At 36.2% G+C, this 25,339-nt stretch overlaps 1 protein-coding gene and 1 long non-coding RNA gene across 5 annotated transcripts in view; one reads left to right on the top strand and one right to left on the bottom strand.

Moving 5' to 3' along the window:
• LOC131909128 (uncharacterized) overlaps positions 1-23,707 on the bottom strand; it is a 156,955-nt gene extending 133,248 nt beyond the window's left edge. Inside the window, exon 1 of the long non-coding RNA XR_009378781.1 lies at positions 23,603-23,707. This is a non-coding gene — a long non-coding RNA (uncharacterized LOC131909128). The remainder of the gene's footprint in view (positions 1-23,602) is intronic.
• Positions 23,558-25,339, top strand: part of Orc4 (origin recognition complex subunit 4) — a 46,138-nt gene continuing 44,356 nt past the window's right edge. For 2 of the 4 annotated variants that reach the window (XM_059260448.1, XM_059260447.1), the window contains exon 1: positions 24,586-24,698. Coding sequence is in view for 1 of the 4 variants with exons in the window: in XM_059260446.1 (XP_059116429.1) it covers positions 24,569-24,698 (130 nt within the window). In the remaining 3 variants the exon portion in view is untranslated. Of the gene's footprint in view, positions 23,661-24,551; positions 24,699-25,339 lie in introns of those variants that run through there. The other 2 variants (XM_059260449.1, XM_059260446.1) reach the window with 2 other exon arrangements.

Genomic DNA, 25,339 nt, shown 5'->3' with positions numbered 1-25,339 from the left:
AACAGTCGGTTACACAGCAAGACAAGTACCACTGAACTGTGAACTAGGAGAATTTGCTCCTAGAACAGGGGTGGGACTAGTGCATGAAAAGTTGAAGCAGCAATTCTCAAACTATCATCCAACAGAGACTCAAAAGCAGTCCTGAGGTCTAGTGATGAACACTTCTAACAGCATGTGTAGGAGTGTATCCAATGAGCTGCATTCTACTAGGAGCTCTGGGGATTCTAAAGCAGTAGTCTAGAAAGTTACTTGTTTTCTAACGTTTGTTGAGATACTTGAGCAAACCCGTAGACAATTGTTCATTCAGGCATTAGATCCCAAGAGTTGAATGATTTCACTAGGTTTTTAGAAAGCCAAGATCTATGAAAAGTGTAAATGCTACCTTGCCTGAGGAAGCAATAAAGCTCAGGTAAAAATAACCTTGAATAGCAACCAGATGCTGAGGTTTTGCAAGGTTTCCTTCAGCACTACCAGCCCCAGCCCTTTCTTCTTTTCAGCTGTATGGGGTCCCTTGCAGTCTTTATAAATTTACTAAATTTTATTGCATCAGTTTTTCTTCTAAAAATTTGTTTTTGAAAAATTGGGTGCGGTAGCATACAAAGGCAAATGACTGTTTTTTTTTTTAACATAATGTAATGGCCTTGTCATATGAATTTTTAAAATTGTCCTTGTTTTAATTATATCCAAGGATATAACTTTTTTTAAAAAAAAAGTTAGGAAGGAAAGAAGGAAGCAAGCAAGCACGAAAGCTTACTTGGCTTTCTCCTTAAATTTATCCAGAGCTTTATCATTGCTGAGAGAAATGGTTATGTGTTATGTCACAAACTTGTTTTCTTTTGCATGACAGCATATGCTTCTCTTCAGTAATATAAAGACAGTTGCAATTTCAAAATGTTATACAGGCACTAAAAACAAGTGGTAGAAAAAAGGCCCAAAAAACAGTGCATTTTATTCTAATGGCTATTAGGTATAACTGGAAAAGAAGAATAGAGAAAAAAACATGCCCTTTCAAGACCACAGTAAAATCTACCTAGCAATTTTGATTCTAAATTTTTACTATTTGTACCCACATAAATGTTTGAAAGAGAGATTCTGTCTCTTTGCAAAGCAAAAGCACCATTCTCTGAAACCTGTACCCAGGCGGCCAACAGAGGTTTAGGGGCTAAAGGTCACTGGTGCCTATCTTTTATGCCTCAGTACACAATTAAAGAAAATCAATAAACTGGGAGGGGAGGAAAACTTTTTTTTAATCTTGACTTTCACCTTCAGATTAAAACATGGAGACATTTAACCTGTTAAGACTGCAATATACATGCTTACATGGCAAATGTTCACTTCTCTTTAACTGTTTAAAGAGAACTAGTTTCCCTTAAGAACTTTCAAACAAAATAGTATTAGTAGTCCTTTGTTAGTTTTGGGTATGGTATAGGTAGGAAGCAGAAGAAAACAGTGAATACAAGAAACACCCTTCCCATGCCCTAACCTTTGCACTAAAACATGTTAACCTTACTTGATTGAGAATAACTGGGTAGTAGGACAGATGAAGGCTATGAGCAAACATGAAATATGTGGGTACTAGAAGGAGTACTGCTAAAGATGATAGCCTTTTCATACCAAGATCTCGTCTTTTTCTCTAGGAAAGACCACTCCCAGTGGCCTGCAGGAGGATTTTCTGCAAGTCTGTTTCAAGGACTTGAGAACACAAATGGCTATATAATCTGCTTTTTTAAAGTATTATTATCCTGAAACTTTGAAACTCACTTCAGTTTTGCCTTACCACTTAGAAGGTCACTCTCCTAGTTCATCATCCCCTGATGCACCAAAATGAGATATTGTTATTTATCTTGTTCTTGTTTCAAGAAATAGAAATAAGAATCTCCATGTTATCCTCAGAATTCATCATCACATCCTAGTGTTACTCTCTAAAAGGTCTAGAGTACAGATTCTACTGTGGCAAAGTCCTTCTTTAAAGATTACTCAAGTGTAAAGTAGAAAGCACTAACATGGAATACCTCACCTTTTAAAATAATAATTTTAAAAAATGACTATATTTAACCATGACAGGAAGGTTGTTTTTACCAATTAAATCACCTGGACCCACGGCATCAAAGACTGTGACTTCAAAGCTACAGCCATCATCTTGCATGATTTCATATGTAACCAGGTTCAAAAACCAATGTTCTAGACTTAGGAGAAAAAAGATACATACAAAGCCAAGAAAACGTCTTGCTTTCTCATGTTAATGAAAGAGAAACAATGAATAAATTAAATAATGTGTGTATATGTTTAAGAATAAGTTGTGGGTTATTAAATTATTAAATATTACGTTGTTAGCGTAAGTGAAAATAGGACAACTGTGAGCTACAGTTTTAAAAAGCAATCAATGTCATTTACAGCAACTCCTTACATCTGACTAATTATCATAATACAGAACAATAACTGTGATATACATTAAATATATATCAAATTAATATACAGCAAAGTTAATGTCAATTTTACTTAGAGATCACAAAAATAAAATAAATAATTAGGTTGGATATTCTACTATCCAAATATTAAATATTTTCAGATTTATAGATAGATATATTTATAATAATAAAGAATTAAGATACTGTTTATCAGTATAATAAATTGATCATTAAAAATCATGCTAGGCAACAATCCAGTAAGAAACACCATTGCATTCTTTCACTAAAGGAGAAAGAGACGTGTGTGCATCGTCACTTTAACTCAAGCAAAAGATAGTCTGAAACATAGCTAACAAGCATAGTGAACTACAATATCACAACACTTTAGTGTATAACTCTTAATAACAGATAACTGCAATTTAGTATTTTAATGTAGATTTTATAAACTATCTGAAAGGTAATAAATTAAACTATAATTCACTGAATAAATATATTTACAAGTTAGATGCAAAGGAGATTTCTCTATGCACAGAATAATTTTTCTTTAGTTTCTAATTAGAAGTTTAGTAGTGGTTTATTTCTAATTACTATCCTGCTGAAGTGACTTCTGACAGCTTAGCAGAGCTTCCCTGTGTCTCTTTAAGCCCAACCAGGAAGTGATTTTACAAACATTTAAGTATATCAGTAGCATTCTCTATTTAAAGACATTTTCAGTTGAAACTTTTACACAATTTTTAAATTTGCATGTTCAATTTGCTGGGTTAAAAAAAAAATTCTTAGAATTTGGCCCAAGATTAAATTAAAAATAATCACTTGTTCTTAAGAGACAAACACATGCAGCAGAAAACAAAGCAGCTTAAAACATACATGGTACATTATAAGCTAACTACAAACTGTATAAAACAGAAGGTCGCTACTTTGAGAAATTTTTTATGAATTAAAATCTATTCCCATCACCTCATTATATCTCAAAAGAAGATGGTCTTGGTTTTTGATACAGGAAACCTAAGGTTATAAAGTAGAACACTCACTTTTAGTTCTAGCATGCATGTCTGTCTGGAGTCTGCTGAGCTTGATTTCTCCTTTGCCATATGCATTGTAGGAGGGATGCTTCCTGTGGTTACTATGTCTGGCTTTGCAGACTCAACTTTCAAGCATTTATTTACTTCTGAAAATCTGATCGTATTATTGTGTTTTGCTTCCTCAAATCAAAAGGGATAAATATGCATCTAGTTCTTCTATTAAATATACTTACCAAATTTTGAACACTAAAAAATATAACCCTTAGATTTTGTATTTAGACAGTGACCCAAAATTAAGCTAGGATAAAATCCTTATTTAGTCAAAATCTTAACTGTGATAGACTATCCTTTACATTTATTATAGGGCTCAGAGGTGGCTAAGAAGGTAAAAGTGGTAGGTAGCTACACAAGCCTACCATCTAGTCCATCCCTGAAATCAAGTAAAGATGTGGACTCAGTGGCATGCTCCTGTAAACCCAGCACTCTACAGTAAGATGGGAGCTGGATTCAGAAGCCAGTAGAGATCTGGATGCAGTGGCATGCTCCTATAAACCCAGCACTCTACAGTAAGATGGGAGCTGGAGACAGAAGCCAGGACTCTACTGTAAGATGGGAGCTGGAAACAGAAGCCAGTAGGGATCTGGATGCAGTGGCATGCTCCTGGAACCAAGCACTCTACAGTAAGATGGGAGCTGGATTCAGAAGCCAGTAGAGATCTGGATGCAGTGGCATGCTCCTATAAACCCAGCACTCTACAGTAAGATGGGAGCTGGAGACAGAAGCCAGGACTCTACTGTAAGATGGGAGCTGGAGACAGAAGCCAGTAGGGATCTGGATGCAGTGGCATGCTCCTGGAACCAAGCACTCTACAGTAAGATGGGAGCTGGAGACAGAAGCCAGGACTCTACTGTAAGATGGGAGCTGGAGACAGAAGCCAGTAGGGATCTGGATGCAGTGGCATGCTCCTATAAACCCAGCACTCTACAGTAAGATGGGAGCTGGAGACAGAAGCCAGGACTCTACTGTAAGATGGGAGCTGGAGACAGAAGCCAGTAGGGATCTGGATGCAGTGGCATGCTCCTGGAACCAAGCACTCTACAGTAAGATGGGAGCTGGAGACAGAAGCCAGGACTCTACTGTAAGATGGGAGCTGGAGACAGAAGCCAGTAGGGATCTGGATGCAGTGGCATGCTCCTGGAACCAAGCACTCTACAGTAAGATGGGAGCTGGATTCAGAAGCCAGTAGAGATCTGGATGCAGTGGCATGCTCCTATAAACCCAGCACTCTACAGTAAGATGGGAGCTGAAGACAGAAGCCAGGACTCTACTGTAAGATGGGAGCTGGAGACAGAAGCCAGTAGGGATCTGGATGCAGTGGCATGCTCCTGGAACCAAGCACTCTACAGTAAGATGGGAGCTGAAGACAGAAGCCAGGACTCTACTGTAAGATGGGAGCTGGAGACAGAAGCCAGTAGGGATCTGGATGCAGTGGCATGCTCCTGGAACCAAGCACTCTACAGTAAGATGGGAGCTGGAGACAGAAGCCAGGACTCTACTGTAAGATGGGAGCTGGAAACAGAAGCCAGTAGGGATCTGGATGCAGTGGCATGCTCCTGGAACCAAGCACTCTACAGTAAGATGGGAGCTGGATTCAGAAGCCAGTAGAGATCTGGATGCAGTGGCATGCTCCTATAAACCCAGCACTCTACAGTAAGATGGGAGCTGGAGACAGAAGCCAGGACTCTACTGTAAGATGGGAGCTGGAGACAGAAGCCAGTAGGGATCTGGATGCAGTGGCATGCTCCTGGAACCAAGCACTCTACAGTAAGATGGGAGCTGGAGACAGAAGCCAGGACTCTACTGTAAGATGGGAGCTGGAGACAGAAGCCAGTAGAGATCTGGATGCAGTGGCATGCTCCTATAAACCCAGCACTCTACAGTAAGATGGGAGCTGGAGACAGAAGCCAGGACTCTACTGTAAGATGGGAGCTGGAGACAGAAGCCAGTAGGGATCTGGATGCAGTGGCATGCTCCTGGAACCAAGCACTCTACAGTAAGATGGGAGCTGGAGACAGAAGCCAGGACTCTACTGTAAGATGGGAGCTGGAGACAGAAGCCAGTAGGGATCTGGATGCAGTGGCATGCTCCTGGAACCAAGCACTCTACAGTAAGATGGGAGCTGGAGACAGAAGCCAGAAGCTCAAGGGGCTGCCAGCCTCCAGTACACAGAGCAGTAGCAGAAATAACACATCTATCTACCTCAATACATAGAAAAAAAGACTAACTCTAACTCCTAAAAGTTGTTCTCTAGCCTCCACATGTACACTGGTACACGTACACACGTATACACACACACACACACACACACACACACACACACACACACACACACACACACACATTGTTTTACATCTTTAAAATTTATTATGAAATTCTTCCTTATCAAGTATATTCATGATTGAGGCCTAGTAACAGAAATTTAAACCAATGTTGGGATTGAAACCATCTAAGGAAAAGCTGTGTTAATTACCCAAGAGATTCAGTTTTTCTTCTTAATAGAAACAAGACTATACCTTACTAAATTCAAGATAAAGGGAGCAATTTTCTTCCCTGAGAAAAAGAATAAAACCATAGGACACTCCAAGGTTTTATAGAGAAAAGATTTAACAATGTATCACCATATCCAGCTTTAGAAGGGTTACAGTGCTCCCCGTGAAAAATCCTAAACAAAGATGGCCTTGGTAAAACTGTAACAGTAAATGCTAAAGAGAACTAAAGTCATTTTTAAAATAATCAAATTAAATTTAAAATGTGAAAGAAAAAAGTTAAAAAGACAGTTCTTTTTTTGGCTTTTTGTTTTTGGTTGTTGTTTTTTGTTTTTCTTTTTTTGTTTGTTTGTTTGTTTCAAGACAAGGTTTCAATGTGTAGCCTTGCCTGTCCTGAAACTCGCTCTGTAGACCAGACTGGCTTTGAACTCATACAGATCCGCCTGCCTCTGACTCCCAAGTGCTGGGATTAAAGGCGTGTGCCACCACCACCCAGCAGTTCATCGTATTTTTAAAAGGTTTATTTTTATGTGTACAGTGTTTTGCTTGCATATATACACGCATGTGCACCACCCCTGGAAGTGCCCTATGGGTGTGCTGGGATACAAACTGTGGTCCTCTGGAAGAGCAACAAGTGCTGTACTGTAGCCCTTTGACATGTATTTTCAATATATTCCTAGGTAAAGTGCATGCTACAACTTTCTGGCATTTTGCCTGACTTTCCTTTCTGTCACAACCCTGCTTAATTGTACATGGAAGATATAAGTAGACTAGGAAGCAGGCAATCGGAGTCCCAGATGTAACATTTGCTACATGACTTTGGATAACCATAAACCTTTTCTAGATCTCTTTTTTTTTAATCCAATAAAATTGAAAGCATAAAAAATGTCAGTATTTATGATTATCATTTAGAAATGTCTGATTTGTAATTCAGTCAAGTCTATGGCCAAGACTTAATATATCTAGAACTTAATGATTAGACCCTCCTTTGTCTTTTTCTGTATCACTATGAAAAACCTGACTGTGTCTCAAGTGGGAGGACTTCTTTTTCTGAATATATCTACATAGATACATATATATGTGCATATATGTATATAAAATGTAAACAAAAAACAAGATTTTCTCTTTAAGACAATTTCCTTCTTTAGAAAATTTTATTATTCCCTTAAGTTAGTCCCTGATGCCTCTTCCTAGCCAATGTTAACCTTTAGGATAGTGTAACTGTTTTTAACTGTCTCATTTTGAGGGAATAATCTTTCTCATGAAGTATAAGTTAAAAACACATTAGAGTATAACATTTCTTGGCAGAAATTTAAAGTGGTTAACTCTATCAGAATTTATAAAATTATGTGATTTTTAAACTAGGAAAATTAATTGAACTTGGTTTCCAAGTTTATGTATGAAACCAGCAGAATGAATATCAAAACAAACAAAAATAACATTTAAAAACTGGTCAAGACTATTTAAACATGATTTTATATGAAAATGAGTATCTAAAAAAAGAAAAAATGTCTGAACATGTGGGCAAAGATGGTTCAGCAGCTAAAGCACTTGGCACACAAGCCCAACCACGTCAGTCCAATCCCTAGAACCCAAGGTAATGGTGGAATGAGGAACCAACTCCACAGAAGTTGTCCTCTCACAGCCATCGACATGCTTACACAAGGCATGTAACACACGCAAGCATGTGCACATACACACATACCATACATACACAGATTTTAAGAGGGTTTTTTTTCCTGTGAAATTCTTCAAAAATGCTGTCAAATAGACTTGATAACTAAATTTTACTTTTTGTTGTTGTTTTGTACTGGAGAGATTAAACCAAGGGACTCAATCATGCTAGGCAAGTATTGTACCACTAATTACATCCCTAATCAGTTTAAAGAGAAAATTCACTCTGCTTTTGTGTGTGTGTGCACGCGCGCCACACACACACACACACACACACACACATGCATGTGAGAGTGTGTGTCCTGATGAAACTATATGAAATTGTACATTCTGGGTTTTTTTGTTTTGTTTTGTTTTGTTTTTTGCTAAGCAACCATCAACAATACTCTCAGAAAATAGTTATCTGTTGAGTTTTGGTTTTCAACTTTTTCTTCTGGTTCTCAAACTGTTTACCACATTCTTAAACTGGTGAATTACACAATATACAAGAAAAGAAGAAAAGCTAAACACTTTTTAAAAAACTGTTCCCTAATGTGTTAGCAAAAATATAGCATTTACCTCATAAACCTAGGGTATTTTTTGAAAAATATTTTATAATAACACCTTCTTTAAACTTCGGTATCCCTGTTTAAAGAAAAAAACAAAAAACCACTGAGGTGCATCTAGGAGAGTTCACTGCCCCACCCTGAATCCATACAGACAGAATACACACAGCATTAGGAATGAGAAAGTGAGACTAGTTCCTGAGAGAGGGGAAAGCCATCTGATGACTAAGATGGGACACTCAACCCTAGAGTACCCTAAGCAATGGTACCCTAGGCCACCATTTGACTTTAATTAGACTTATTCACACAACTTCTGAGGGGATCAGTCTTAAATAAAAAAACACCAACACGAAACAATGAAATCTCTGAAGAACATTTATTTTGTTAACTGATAGGCTTTTTGAGTTTTCAATAAAACACAGAAGATAGTTTGAATCATGAATATTCTGACACATGGAATATTTTAGTTTTTCAACTTCATTTCTTATTGTCATACTTAAAAGGTACTGAATTTTCTGTATCTCAGTCTCTTTATGACAAACAATGGAGAGAACTATTTCAAGGAAACAAGTCAAATTGAATTAATTTTATCCTATGAAATAAAACATTGTTAGACTTCCTAAAACATATTATTATCCTTTTATAACATACATATAATATGCATGTCAGTTATTTATAAAACTATATATCTTTCATATAGTTATATATAAACATATATATACATAACTATATGTACTTTATACAACTATATAAATATAACTATATGTACTTTATATATATAACACTAGTGTACATAATTATGTCTCTCTGCATGTATCAGCATTTTTTAAAGCATGTGAGAGTGCATACATACACTAAACTGAGAGAGCACATTTATTGTCAATTTTATTAATCAGACTGAGTAAAAATATATCACATCCAAAAATTTAGCTCTAGAGTCCATGCTCTTAACCATTTTTGTAGTCATATTTAATATATAGAAATTAAGATTAAATATATTTGTATTTTTGTTGTATTAATAGTAAAAGATTACCAAAAGTCAGACTGTAAACATCTGATTAGACTGTACACATTACCTAGCTACAACTATTTGATTTTCTCTATAATGTGTGCTCCACAATTTTTATAAAATATTTTAATTGTTATAAATAGTACAGGTTAGAAGAAAAATGAATTAGAACAGATCTTCAGATACAAGGCATTGTATAATTTCATAAAGAATAAAATATGGGAGAGAAGCAAAAGGAAACATTAATGAATATCCACAGGATGCTAAGAGTTTATATGTTCTACATTTAAATCTCAAAATGATGCTAAGAAAAGCATTACTAAATAATTTCCTCATAAAAAACATAGCACAAAACCTCAGTAGCTCCCCAAAGACTATGTACTCCAGTCTGCAGTGCATAGAGCTAGCTCTCAGGTCAAGGGGTATCTCTCAAAGCTCTAGCGCTTGCTGCTTAGTAATAAAAAAAAATATAATGGCCTATTGTTGATATCAGTGAACACTGTGGCTAGAAGAGTGTACAAGCACAGTGATAAATTTAGCATTTAGCTTTATGGAAAAGCCTGTGACCTTTTTCCCCCAGTGCTATAAAGATGCAGCAAAAGAATGGTTTTTATTTTACTCTTTCTTTACAGAAAATTTGCCTATGTATTTATAAGCAAAAAGAAATACGAGGAAATACTTCCTACTTGTTTCTTAGAAAGCTTTTGGGCTACTTGTTACAAGAATAAAATATAATATCTTAAGTCAGTAAGAACCAAGCCACAATCTGTAGAACCACAAAAGTTGTGTATAAAGTAAGGGCCTGGGGAGTAGGAAGACAGATCTTGATAGGAAAGGGCAATAGAATAGATAGCTACAAATGGGGGTGGGGCTGGAATAGGAGAATCAAGTGAGGTGGAAGAGAGGGATGCAGGAGGGAATATGGGGAGAGACAGGTAAGTTAAGGGTCATTTTAGGGTTAGTATGGAAACCTAATACAGTAGAAGTTTCCTAAAGTATGTAATACATGAAGGTGATTTAAATAAAATCACCAAATAATGGGGAGAGAAAGTCCCAACTGGACATCTCTTGTTACCAAATGAAGCTGCCATTACTAGGATTGGTTACATATAATTGAATTGCTGGCCAAATGGGGTCCCAAGGGAACCACCAAACAACCCAGGTTGTTGCCAAAACTATAGGTTGCTCTCCACAAACTGACAGCAAGGTCCCATTACTGAAGACAATACCTATATAAGTCACTGATCATTAAGGAGTTGAGCTGGTACTTACATAAAGCCTTCATTCTTACCTTGTAGCATCTGTGGTACAGAAAGGTATTCTGCATGCTATCAAAAGAGAAATGTAAACACTAACTGAGCCACAAATGTCTGGATCAACAATGGTGTCCTATCTGCAAGATATGTAAGTACAATGGTGGCCCAAAGCCTGTGGAAGTAACCAACCAATATCTGATTTGACTTAAGGGCCACTTGACTAGATAGAACCTATACCCAACACTGCTTGGGTGGCCAAGAACCAAAGACTAGATAGACCAGGGACCTAGTATAAAACCAAACATTGCTGTTCTTAAAAAAAAAAAAAAAAAGTAACAATGAAATCACTCCTAATGACATTCATTATGCTACACTCATAGATCAGTGCCTTGCTCAGCCATCATCAAAGAAAATTGCTACTGCAGCAGTTGGGAGCAAATGCAAAGACCCACAGACAGACATTTTGCAGTAAGAGAGACTTTGGAACATTCAGCCCTACATGGGATATCTCCATCAAATGGCTCTATGCCGGGCCCAGAGAACTCTTTGGGGGAGGAGGCAGAAAGAGTGTAAGTGCCAGAGAGGACAGAAGATTCCAAGAAAACAAGGCCCTCTAAATCAACATGATCAAAGCACATATGAACTCTTAAGAGACTGAAGCAGCATGCACAGGACCTACACAGATCTGCACTATGTCCTTTGTGTACATATTATGGATTCCAGTTTAATGTTTATATGGGATTCCTGAGTGTGCAAATGAATGAGTCTGTTTCTTGTGCCTTCTCTTAGTCTCTTTTCCTTCTATTTGTTTTGTCCAGTTCTGATGTATCAGTTTTTGCTTCATGTTAATTTTATTATCCTTTAGAAGACTTTTTCTTTTCTAATGAGAGACAGAAAGGGATCCAGATGGGAGGGGAGTTGGGGATGAACTGGGAGGAGAGAGCAGAAACCACAATCAGGATATAGTATGTAAGGGAAAAAAAAACCCTATTTTCAATTTAAAAAAAAGAGAGAAAAATATCAATGGAAAATTTAAATATAATTATAATACCTATAAAATTCTTAGCACAGGACATGACATACAGCGAAGTACTCAGTAGATTATTGGCAATTACATTAAAAATTTGAAATTAGTACTGAGAGCTCTTAAAATATACTATAAACCCTATCTACCATTCTTTAATTATAACCATGGATTGTTAACCTTATTTGATAAAAGAATCCTTGGAGCAGGGGTACTACTCATTTATCACAGAACTAGTGTTTTTAGGAATATGCTTTGCTAGAGGATAATCAGGATGTATAAAACAGAAGGAACATAGCAATTCCTCAATAATGCCCAAACCAATCTTTATTCCCATTTAGAAGGTACATCCAGCCCTTCAGAGTTAATAAGCTCAGTAAGTATTCTTTTCAAATATTCTAATAAACTTTTCAGATACTGGTGGTCTAGGAACTAACTACTCCTCTAGGTACTGCAAAAAAATATGTATCAATGCTATGGATACTCTCTTTCAGAATGCTGTATTCATAAATAAATAAATAAATAACTCTAAACTGTTATTCTATTAATTTTAGAGATTAAAATATGCTTTGAAAACCATAGTCTTGGCTGGCAAGATGGTTTGGGGGTAAAGGTACTTGTCATCAGCCTAAAGACATACTGAATCCTTGTCCCACATGGTAGGAAGAACCCACTGGCACTGTTGTAGGATGTCTTCTGTCTTCTACTTGTACACCCATGCACATACATAACACACAAATACAAGCATATTAAACAAATAAATTAATTTTATAAGAAAGGAAAAAGGGGAAGGGAGGGAAAGGCAGGAAAGGGTGGGGGGAAATGATCTGCTATATCTGAGAATCCCAGAATATAAAGATCAAACTCACTTGTTCATCTTTAAAATTAATGTATTGAAAGAATTTATCAACCATCAAGTAACGTAGTACCCCAATCTATTCAATGAGTGCTTAACTCTTACACATTTTCCTCTTTTGCTGTTAAAAATTGACTTAATTCATTATTTTATCATAGTCTTTTATTCTGTTTCTCGAGCCTTTAGTTATCAGACTGCTAACTATTTAATAAAAATAGAAGGCAGTATCCAAAGCTCAAATGGAATGAACACAAGTCAGTGATTATGTTATATTAAAAAGATAAAAATAACATTTCTGGGCTGGAGAGATGGCTCAGAGGTTAAGAGCACTGGCTGTTCTTCCAAAGGTCCTGAGTTCAATTCCCAGCAACCACATGGTGGCTCACAGCCATCTGTAATGAGATCTGGTGCCCTCTTCTGGCCTGCAGGGATGCGTGCAGGCAGAACAATGTATACATAATAAATAAATTAAAAAAAAAAAAAAAAAATAACATTTCTTCAATTTTATCTTTAAAAATACTAATGCAAGTAAGATACACCAATATATTCAAAGCTAACATCATGGCGTGAGATAGGAAGTACAACCTAATAACCTACTACCATTTCTGACTGCATGTGTTAATATGAACATAACAAAAATGCTAACATTTGTATTACCATTATTATGTAACCCTATTTTTTTTACCAGTACATCAAATAATTTGCAAAATGTTTATACTTTAGTAAGTGACAAACATACCTAGGTTTATAATGGTTTTTTTTGCCTTCTCTCTACTTTGATTTGCTCCATATGTTACTGTCCTAGAGCTAGTAGCAGCTGAATGTCTTGATAAGTTGTCCCGCCCGACTACACCCCTTGCCTTCATTTGTTATCATCTATCTTCTATCAGCCTAGTCCCTGAAATGGGCGTTTACTTCATAACATAGACTGGGCAAGCACAACTAGGCCCTTCTCTTCGGAATTCAGACATATAATTTAAATTCCTTTTCTAAGTTCTGCTTAGTTATCTCTTGAAAAGTACATTACGTTCATAGTTTCCAATGAATTTGTGTTAAAAGAGTCTTAGGAGATCTGAAGCTAAGATCATGTCTGAATGGGAAAGTACATTATTAGTTTTGCAGTGAAATACAGTGTTCTTTAGTAACAACAATCCTATAACTAATTGTGATTTTTTGTGTTTTTTTCCACTGAGAATAAAGACTATCTGTCCACTAGGGATCAAGTCAAGTGTTGCTTACAATGTCTTGGCAGTTTAGTTCGTACCTAAGCCTCTAGCAGCCCTTAGGCTTTTCTTTTTCTGAAATGCTTCTCCATCATGATTAAGGTAACCCTTTTTCAGAGAAATTACAACTAAATACTGCCTCACAATAGATGTATCCTGTTTCCACTGAAATCTCTAATAGTAAACTTCATGTAACTTTCCACGACAAAAAAAATTCTAATACTGCATTTATTGGTGCAATTATTTGATTAATAGCCTTTTCCACCTCCAGGGTTTAGTTCTGGAAGAGAGAGACCCATGCTAATTTTTGCCCACATATCCCAGTGAGCACACAATAGCTATCAACATACATTTGTTTAGGTAATGGCAAGCAAGCTAATGGAAAAAAGGAGACAACAAATATCTAATTACTGAGAACCAGAATTTTTAAATATAAACTACATCTCTTTCACCTGGAAACAAAATGTGGAATTGTATTTGTTGAAATAAATTTGCCTATTTTCAAAAGGAAAAAAAAATAAATTCCTGGTGGTAAGGGCAGAATACCATGGTTTGTAACTGTAGAACTACTTCAGGATAAATCAGATCAACTAAAATCAATGAATTAAATACAGAAAACATAAGCTACACTTTTCTACTTTTAGCATCTATATGTAATATGAATAGTTTTAATAGTCTGTTCATAACTGCTCTCAAGGATCAACCTGGGTATGAATTTTAATAAACTAAAAAAAAACAGAAAAACATGTTGTAATCTCAGTAATGTTTTACTACCTCAACTACAGTGATTATTAATTCCCAATTCATATCCAGACACACTAGCTTCAGAAATCAATGGACATTCTAGTCCTAATTTCACAGAGTTATTCACTTCCTTAATTTGGGTCCAAATTATTTTCTCCCATTTTTATGCTTATTTCCATTCTGATTTAGGTCCTGGGAAATAAAAAAGTAAAACAGAAATTTATAGGTATAATATTTATAATCAAATCTTTACTTCACTAGGTTGTTTTTAACTTTAATCTTCATTGTTAATGTATTAAAAACCAATCTGCAGGGGTGGATGTGGCAACGCACTCCTGAGGTAGAGGTAGGCAGGCAGGCAGAGGTCTGAGTTCTATGACAGTCTGATAGACATAGTAAAACCCTGTCTACAAAAACAAACAAACAAAACAACAACATCAAAATAATAATTAATAAGTAAGTTTGCCAACGTCCTCATCTCATTAGCTTTGTCCTTACCTGAAATCATTTCCCTCTGTAACAGTTCAATATTTCTCTACTATATAAATCCCCATTAACTTATCCTTCCCAAAGAGTACATGGTGATTAGCTTTACAGAATCCTGATACCTTCTTTACTAAGCATATTTACATACACAGTTTGATATAATTTTACAAAAGTTCTGAGACTGATTTTTCAAGGACATACTTCAGTCACTTTCAAACAAAAATGCTTATTCTTCAAAACCTTCTGCTCTTTTTTTTTTTTTTTTTTTGACCTCTATTCAAAACAGTAGCTCAATAATGAAACTTTGTAGAAATGCCAGGTGATGATATGTTATCTGTATTTCAGGGAACAAACAGTAATTTGTATCACTGATGAACATGTTTTACAATTGATCTATGCATCTTTCTCTCTCAGACTAAAACTTCATGACTGACATCCTTCACTATCACTCAGGGTAGACTAGCAGGGTATTCAATAAGGAGTAAAATATTTCAAAATACAGTTACATTCTATACATAGTTCCTTACTGAAAGGACAAGACTTCACTGTCTTACATAAGAAGACTAGATCAGTTTGACTGATTGTGTATCAATCTATGATGTTTTTAACAATACTAAATTTCCTCAGGGTATTCAATCTATTCATGTAACTATTTGGTTAGGCCTGCAATTTTTCTGAGTCATTTTTTTCTTGTTAATTTAATATACAAATATACCTTTTCTTTATAAATTTACTAATATAAATAAGACTTATTGAAATCAAATCTAAGTAATAAAACATATATAGAATTCTTTAACCTATCAGAATTCCAGACATATAATTTCTATACACGAAAGATGTAAGTTGGTACATATAACCTAGATATGTTTATAGATAGATAGATAGATAGACAGACAGATAGATGGATGACAGAGAGTTTATACTTTCATGATTTATACAGTAGAAAATAAGTACTATATTAGCAGTACAAACATACATTCTCAAACATAACAGAATATCCTACATATCTTTTTACAAAAATGAGAGCATACTGTCCATATTATTTGACTTACATTTCTATCTAGTTTATCTTGAACTCTACTCATGTATTTAACCTACAAATCTATAAATTTGCTATATTTCTTCATTCTTATCTTCAGATATCACATTGTATTTCTTACTTTTCTATTTTAAATTGTTCCATAACAAAGAGATTGTTTCTTAATTTAAAAAGTGAGCCGCATACATCTTTTGATCATACTACTTAAAGATTTTACTAGCAATTTTTTCTATATGAATTTTCATCTTTCCTAAATGATACATTTATAGCTGCATGTATTTAGCTTTCAATAAAAACATCTCTACAATATATACAGTAAGTCAATGTATAAAAGAAGTAAAACAGCTTTAGGAAAAAGCAATGAATTTAGCAAAAATACCTACTCAATTAAAAAACAACTAAGTACACACAAGCCAAGTCAATTTCTGACTAGGCTATACAAAAATAGATAAGTAGCTGAAGAAAAATTAAATTCATTGTACCTTTATAAAAAAGAAGAAAAATACACAATTTAACAACCTACTTAAAACACAGAAGCACAAACAGCAAGAGTAACAGGACAGAAAAGCATGAAGGATTGAATTAAAATCTGTTATTTGCACATAGAATTTTTCCATATACATAAAAACATGAAAAAATATGACTCCTAGGTTTATGTTGAAAAAGGCAGCATTTTATTCTGTTCTTCCAACTAGAATCAGGATCTAAATCAATAACAAATAAAAAATTTAAAAAAAGAAAGAAACTGAACTGGACCATTTAAGTAAGCAAATAATAAAAAAATGTTAGGTTTTACTATTATCAAAAGCAATTATTAAGAGGAATATAAAATACTATATATTATCTCTAGAGGAAAGTAAGTTTGATTTTATACATATTAAAAAAAACAAAAAAACAAACAAACAAAAAAAACAACATTCTTACGAGTTGCCAAATTTAGCAAAGCCTATGGTAACACAAAATCACCACACACATTAACAACAACCCTTCTAGCTGGTATGGGCTTGCTGATACATAGTGAACTAAACATTGTAGCTTTAATTGAAATTTGAATGTTATAAACAGTTAGATGTCTGGCTCTGGCCAGCACTGTAATGCCATCAGCAGAACAGAGATGGGAAGCATAAACAAACCTTTTAACTAGATTAGTCTCTGAAATGGCCAAGAAATCCTTTAGCACAAACTCCATTGTGATCAATGTGGAAGGAGGAAAATGGTCTTGGAATAATGCTTAAAAAATTGTCTGTACTGTAACATGCATTCTAAATATTTTGATATTAAATATTTATTAATGATAAACTTTATAATTTCCCAAATAAAATCCTTTCCTTCTTTATATGGCAGTTTCACTTTAGATTAGTATATCCCAAATAAAGAAGCGACTTAAAACACCAGTACTTGCTTTCCTTGGCTGTGGAGTACTTTCGATTACTAGCGTAAGGAGTACAGCCTCAACTATGGTTTTTGAATCCTAATATTAAGAATGTACGGATTAAGTATATTAATGGTTAACATTTCTGTACTCATGGTGAATAAAAAACAATAACTATAGCAATGAGGATACATGCAAACAAAATTTAAGACTGGGTCTTAGGAAACATTTTCATATTTACTTCTAGGTTCTGAAATACAGACATTCAGTTAGGAAGTGGGGTAGGAAATCAGCACAAGAATCTAAGGTTTTTTTTGTTTTTTTTTTTTTTAAGAATCTAAGTTTTAACAGTAATACCAAAGCAAAAAATTTCCAGATTGATAAATCTTTTTGCTTAACAAAGAATTTAACAGAGAATATAGCAAAGAACCAATGTACAAATTTTTCATCATTGCAAGGTTGATGGTTGATTACATAACTCACTTTACACCTTTAAAGCAATATATTCTAATAATTTATTCAATTCTATGGAATTTAATGAACAGTTCTCTAAGAAAAGGTTTTACAGAAAAACTATGTTAGATCAAAATTTTGTCATATCCAACTTTGAAGGAAGTATAAGCTTTGCAGCTGCTTCAACACCATTAGCAATTTTTATTTCCACTATGTCTACCTATATTAGAAAATAAATATTAGTATGTGTTAATCCATAAATATCTCAGCTCTTTTTCTCTTTGAAGACATACTGAGTTGTTCCAACAATAATTTATTATATAATATAGTTTTACCTCAAATAGAAATGCCAAAGAGCTAGAATTCTTCCTTATAACTTATTTTTAGGTTATTTTAAAAAATTATTTGGGACCACAAACTTATTCTTTTCCATTGATTAAAAATTGTTCTTATATGTCAGAAACCATTTGTAATTATCTTTAACAGAAATACAGATTTCCTTAGCATTTAAAAACATTTTCAAACACTGGCATACTGCTCATAGAATGACAGTCAACATGATTATATAGTACGAATATATATTTACTAAGATGGAACATAAAGATTAATTGATTAATAAAATAGGAAATTTTGATTTAATTACTCTTTTTCCTTAAAGAAGGCAAAAGAAACAAAAAGAAAAAAAAAGAAAAAAGAAAAACAACTCTGGCTTATTGCATTAAATTTGGTAGCTGCTTTTCAATACCCTGTTGTTCTGTGGCATTTCACTAACAAAACTTTTGTATAAAAATTGTTAGAAGAAATATCTTGTCACATACTGTTGTAACCTCCAACTTCATTTAGCAAAACCCTAAATGTATTTCCACGCATGTTAAAGGAAGGTCAAGTAAAGAATTCTGTGTGTTATTTTGTTATGTAAAGGGAAGACTGACTTTAATTATACTTTTAGTTACACACTGGACTATATCCTATAAGAGACTGGATTTTTGTTTTTGTTTTTCCATCCATTCCGTACACTGAAAAATTTTCCATCATCCTACCTATAAAGCTATCAGAAGCGTCATTTTACTACTCTTTCCCGAGTACAGATCAATAAAACTATTATGCTTGTATTTGGAACTAACCCTATGTCTAATGCAATACAGTGCTTGGTGCTATCTAATGATAAAAAGTTGGTAAATGGTTTCGTCATATGGCATATGACCCAATAACGCAAATGCAAACTGGGTAAAACTGATATATTCATTAAGGTGCTACACACTTACAATAAACAATGAGTATTAGTAAAATAGCAACAAACGAATGTGAAAGAGTGCAGAATTTACCATATATAGTCAGTTTACTTCTCATGGTATTAAACTAGCCAGCAGAGGCATCCACTCCTTTTCTTCAAATGTGAATCAACATTATTCTAAAATATACATGGTAAAAACTGAGAAGTGAATGTAGCTTTTTCTCTCCAAAGTACTTTTCAATTATGTATTAACGCTATTAAAGAAAGTGATATACGATTCTTTGCTTTTTAAAGAACTCATCTATTGAGAAAGTTCTGACTCATTAAAACTATAGAAGCAGTATCATATAAGCAGTATTAAATATTGCAAATATTTTAGAAATAAAATGAGGAAATTTTTCATGAGGATCTTGAAGAAATATGCCTAGTATGTACTAAAAAATTTAAAACTCATAAAAAGTAGGTAGTAATTTACTGGATTTCAATTATATTGTAAGAGTTGCTTAAAATGTGGTACAAAATATTTAAGCACTCAACATGAAAATGCATACCTTTCAATAAACCATGAAAGAATACCTGCTGTCTTAGGGTTATCAGAAAAAAAAATATATTTTGAGAGCAAAACATTAAATTTGGAGAGAATTGCCTTTTTTTAATTTGAAAAACTTAATGAACATTTTTAATAATCTTCAAATTAGGGAATTATATTGAGAATAAAAACCCAGCAACAGTCGTCACATAAGTGACTATTATAGTCTAAAGCTAGTGAATTGTGTATGAATCGAAAATACCTAAAGTACAGTATTAAGTAGAAATTTTGCTATACTAGTCTTTTTATATAAAATACAGTAATAATTTCCTAGGACATCCATTTTCCCATCTAACAATATTAATATTGTTAATATAAAATTTATTTCAGTAAAAACATAAAGATTTGACCAATACATCTATGGAATACAATTAAGAACTATCTTACATGAAATTGCAGGGCCCATCCTCGTTTTCGGAAGCCCACTATAGTTTCTGGTAGAAGAAGATACTCTACAGATGTTTAGTTCATTTCTAAGCACAATCTACTTTTCACATACAATCAAAATGCAGCAAAGTTTACAAAGATACGTAAGTGGGTATAGGCTTTCTGGCTGACTTCATGGGGTCCCACTGATGACTAGGTGTAAATCTTCATATCCACAGAAAACTCGAAAGCTGATAATTGTCTGGGTAAGGACCAAAAAACAAAGTCAGGGAAACATGTCACCTAAGTAATGATTGCTTTATAGAGCTGGTAAAAAGCGGCCTAATCATTGCAACATCCTACAGTATCATTCACTCACTAAAATGAAACATGTGAATCTTGAACAAATATATGTTTAATCAAGCTTATAAGTAACTGCTTATTCAAAATAAGCCACTTTTGGCAAATTCTATCCTAATGAGGATGAGAAGGATATATGTTTTTAATTCTTATTATGAGTACTACATTTTTAACAGCATTTAATTTAGCTGTTAATTAGAAAATGTGAGAGCCACAGCAAACATCAAGAAAAAAATTCTAAAGTTAAAAAAAAAAAGAAAAAACTTTCATAGTAATGAGAATTATACCAGGAAGGATGGGGAAAAGGAGAAAAAAATTAATCTCACACTTGAGTGAAAAAAATAAATCATATCTATTTTTTGAAACTAAAATGGATTATGTCAGCCAGCTGGCCCTACTATGTACCATGTTTGCTATGAATGAGGTGCATCCAAGTTCAGATCAGATGAAAAGTTCTGTCCTTAAGTGGTTCATTTAGTCAAACTCACAAGTAAACATTTATAAATCTATTTGTTTTTGTAAATAAGGGTTCTCAATACAAGAGTAAGGGATATATTTACTGAACTGATTAACTGAAGGTTGAGGGGGAGGGGCTAGTATTAGAGAAAGTCAAAATTATTCAGAAAAAGTAAAGACTCACAACCAGTGAAAGTAGTATCTCTTAAAGGGGGCAACAACAAATTATTGCTTTATAAATGGGCAAATCATAGCTCTAAAGCAATATACCTTAACATTGATAGAAATTAATTAAGGATTAGTCTAGATAGTCATAGTAGCTGCTTGCCTTTAATCCCAGAACTGAAGAGGCAGAGGCAGGTGGATCTCTGTGAAATAAGCCAATCTGGTCTAGAAATGGATTTCCTGATCATAGACTCTGTCTCGAAAAAAAGCCTCTGTAAAACTTTGAACTGCTACGCATGGAATTGGGCATGAAAGTTTCATCTCTGACAAAAACAAAAATCTTGGAATCGAGTAAATTCTTCAGGCTTTCTAAATATCACAGCATGGAAAATGAAGAGTTATATAATGTGGCCTCCAAGGTATTATCTACTTGAACAATTATCCTCCTAAAATATCAACAGTATTTAACACTTAGAATATAAGCATGCTAAAAATATAAAAGGTTTTCAAGTCATAAGTTGTTATCTTCTTTACAGAAAATACAGTCTTCTAACCATAGTAGGGACTAAGTAGGAAATAGAAGAATAAGAATGCTTTTAAAGGAAAATATAAACAGCTGGGTATGGTAGCACATGCCTGTAATCCCACCACTCAAAAGGTTGAGGGCAGGATGATCATGAGTTCAAGACCAGACTCAGGTATATACCAAGACACTGTCTCAAAAAAGAGGAATCACAAACTAAACATTAAATTCAAGACTGTAAATTTTTACTTAGCTGTCTACTAGATAACTACTACCCCAATTGTCTATACAAGTTGCATACTTAACATTGGCTCCTTTCATAAGTTCTACTTTCTATTCACTATATTATGCTTGCTAAGTTTTTAAAAAGACAGAAGTATTAGTAGTATTTATGATGGGAGACAAACTTGAAATTAGCACAGATTTCTGCTTAAGTGCAGCAATCACATCTCAGAGAAAAGCTAAAAAAAAAAAAAAAAAGAGTTCAGATTTATAACAGAAATGAAAGAAACAGGACTATGCTGTTTACAGCTACACAGTTCCCCGCCCATGTGTAAATGGCTACTTTTCCAGAGTTGGTAATTAAAATTTTACTGAACAAGTTTCTACATATGCAATGCTTTTCGGTCACTAAAATATGAGTATATCATGTTTTGTCTTTACCATCAACAAAACAAAACAAACAAAAGGGAGCATCACATTGCAATACTATGTCAAAGATTGTATGTCAAGTATCTTTGTAGATTTCTATTTCTTCAATCCTTCTTGCTGATCTCCTATTGTTGACGTAAATTATGGAATCAGAGAAGCCAATGCAGTTTTTAAAAAGTAAAAGAGAGGAATACACACAGAGAGAATATGAATATGTGCATCCATCTTCAAAAAAAGGATAAAGAAATGATAAATGAAACAAAATACCACTTCCTAACGTAAGCTGTAAGTATGAGGCCTACAACAGAAATATATTTTTAGTATTTGTGAAATAAAATATAGCACTATATTTTGAAATATAAATAAATGTAATATATAAATATAAATAAAATACAGCACTATAAAATGAAGCCACTAAGAACACACCACGTAAGAATACAGAATAGTTTTTTTATCAAAACCGTTATTCTATAAACCTAAATCTAGATTTACCTTTCGTTTTGTACCTAGCTATAACATACTAGCTACAACTTCATGATTTCTTTAACTCATGAAAGTGAATTTTAGAAATTTATTTCCTTTCACATGTTATGAACAATTTGTTTCACTACCTCTAGATGAAAAACTCGTCTCAATTTACAACAGAAAATAAATAATTCAGTTAAAACTGAAAGTGGTACCAATCCAGCAAAATATTGATGGGGAGGTTCGGCCTTCTATGCAGCAAGAACAACATAAAGTTTTCAATGGGGATTACTTGTTCAGACAAGTTACCAAGATTAGAGTGAAAAAAAAAACAGTTAGTTATGAAATAGCTAATATTTTCATGTTATGGAAAATAAATACCTGAAACTATGTAGGAAAAGATTATACCAATGGCATTTAAACTTTAAGCATTTTAAGCTTTGAACTTTATATAGTCAATATGAAACAAATATTTTACAAAAAAATGCAAGTATAAAACCCAACCAAAGGCCTTATGAACTAAAATTTGAAATCTGCCAGGCAATTCAGACAAAATAAAAAATGGAGAAACTAAAAACACCTAACATAAAAACCAGCCAAGTCTTCCTACCCTAAAGTCAATATCCAAGCCACAGCCAGAAGCCAAAAGAGAGAAACACTCAGGTCTACAACTGGATAAGCAGTTCCAACACAATTCAGATCCCGACATTTTCCCACTCAGAATCAAATGCAGGCAGCTTTTCCTGGGGAAGGAGGAAAAGCTCTCTACACGCAATTCTGTAAGTGACATCTAGAAAGTCTGCCTCTTTCTGTCTCTCTCCCTGGCGCCTCGTTGGAGGAGGGAGGGGGTTGTTTTGTAGTCTCCCCCCACTGAAGCAAGGCACAATCAGATGTTAGCTGGAGAAACCACTTTTGACAACAGCAAACGAGAATAAAAGTGTCCTTCCTTCCCTGACAGGGTGGACACCCCACCTCACACACCCCTCCTCACTCCAGCCCCTCCTTCACCCCCCCCCCCACAGCACCACCCCCTCCTCACCCCGGAGCTCCACTGCGTATGAGGTCTGGTGCTACTGCTGCTCGGAGTGAAAGTCAGAGCCAGAGGAAGGCAATGGAGCCCCCCCAGACACACTTACCTTTCCTGCCCCCCACTTTTGAGTGCCTTTCCTGGAGCTGTGGAGGATGACACAAAGGGTAATAAAGGGGGGGAGTGGAGGAGGAGGAGGCAAAGGAGGAGGAGGAGAGCTGGGGAAGTGGCTGCTCCCGGTGTAGGGAGATGTCTCCAGCCAGGGCCAAGCAGCAGCAGCAGCAGCAGCAGCAGCAGTAGCAGCAGCAACAGCAGCAACAGCAGCAGCAGCAGCAGCAGCAGCAGCAGCAGCAAAGGGTCTGTGTTGCTAAGAGGCTTTTGGTCTCTTTCTCTCCTCCTCTCACGGCCACAGTGCAGGAGGGTGGAAGAGGCTCTGGAAGCAGGCGAGTAGAGGGCTGAGGGGGTAGGAGTCGTGGATGGGGGTTTTCTAAGAAGAAGAAACTCCTCTCCTCTCTCAGGCTCAATCCCCCACTCAGGGCTCGGAGCTGGAGGGTGGGGGAGGAACTCAGCCGCTTTCCCCCCACCCCCCTCAATTCAAGGTTGAAGTGGGGTAAAATTAGTGTCCTGTCCCTTTAAAAATAGAAATAAAAGGTGCCCCCCCTCTGCCACTGCCTCTCTCTTCATCATCAGCTGCTGCTGCTGCTGGGGTCTCTCTGCTTGGGGGGGAGGGGGGGGCTCGGGTAGAAGAGACGGGAGGCACTCACTGCGCATGCCCCTTTCTGACGGGAGGCTGGTTGGTTGAAGGCCGGAGGAGGGGGAGGGGAGGAAATGAGATGTTTTCCCAGAAGGCTCCAAGGCGCTGTCGACCCGGAAGACATTGTAGCAGGGGGTAGAGGGGCGGGGGCGGGAAGAGGGAGGAAGTCGCTACTCTTTAACACCCCCAGCTGCCTCCTCCCTCCTTAGGGAAAGTGGAGGGACGGAAGTAGGCGTGGACCCAGGGGGCGGGGGAGGGAGGGAGGTCACGTGCCGGGGCGGGGCGGGGCCGGGGAGGCGGGGGGGGGGGGGAGCGCTGCGCATGCTGGGAGCCGCTGTGTGCGCTTGGCAGCGGCCGGCGAAGCGGGGCCGGGAAGGAGGTGCAGAGCCTGGGTGCTCGCAGGCGTCGGCAGCCGGCTTTGCCCCGGTGCAGGCAGGCTTCCCTGCGAGAGGTAAGGCTGGTGTCCTGGGCTGGGGCAGGGCGGCAGAGGCCACAGGCGGATGGAAAGAGCGGAGGTCTCCGTCTTAGGAGACTGAGAAAGCGGTAGGCTTGGGTAGGCCGGGCGGGCCTAGTGCAGGCGGGCTGCTTCGGGCTGTCGGCTTCCCGGAGGTGCCGTGGACGAAGCCTTGAGCAGGGCAGAGTTCTGCGGAGACTAGTTGCAGAAGGTCCGTGGGTGAGGTACGTGATGGGGCCGGTGTGGAGAGAAAATCGGCATCTCTGCAGGTGACCCACCGCTTCACCCTTGCTTCGGAGCCCGTGACCCAGCTGGGAGAGCCAAACCGGATGTGTGAATTTTCATCAACTTCTGCGGTAGCCTTGCGATGTACACATCCTGTGTTCCTTCCTTTTCTGTTTTCCTTGGAATCGATTTTGGAGGAGCTATAGGCGAAGAACGGGCAGGGAGGTTTGAGTCAAGGCCCCCTGCACGCTCTGTGTGAATGCTGCCACACAAAAGACTGCACGTTCTGAGGATGCGTGGGATTGTGTGGTCCCTCATACTGAGTTTTGTCTTTAAAAAAAGAGATACCTCGAAATTTTCTTGTAGAGTAGAATAAAAAGTTTTTTTTTAGTCTGGTGTTTAGTTATTTTATA

Source organism: Peromyscus eremicus, chromosome 4 (assembly GCF_949786415.1).
Source record: "Peromyscus eremicus chromosome 4, PerEre_H2_v1, whole genome shotgun sequence".
Classification (NCBI taxonomy): Eukaryota; Metazoa; Chordata; class Mammalia; order Rodentia; family Cricetidae; genus Peromyscus; species Peromyscus eremicus.
This window is presented reverse-complemented; position numbering and strand designations above follow the sequence as displayed.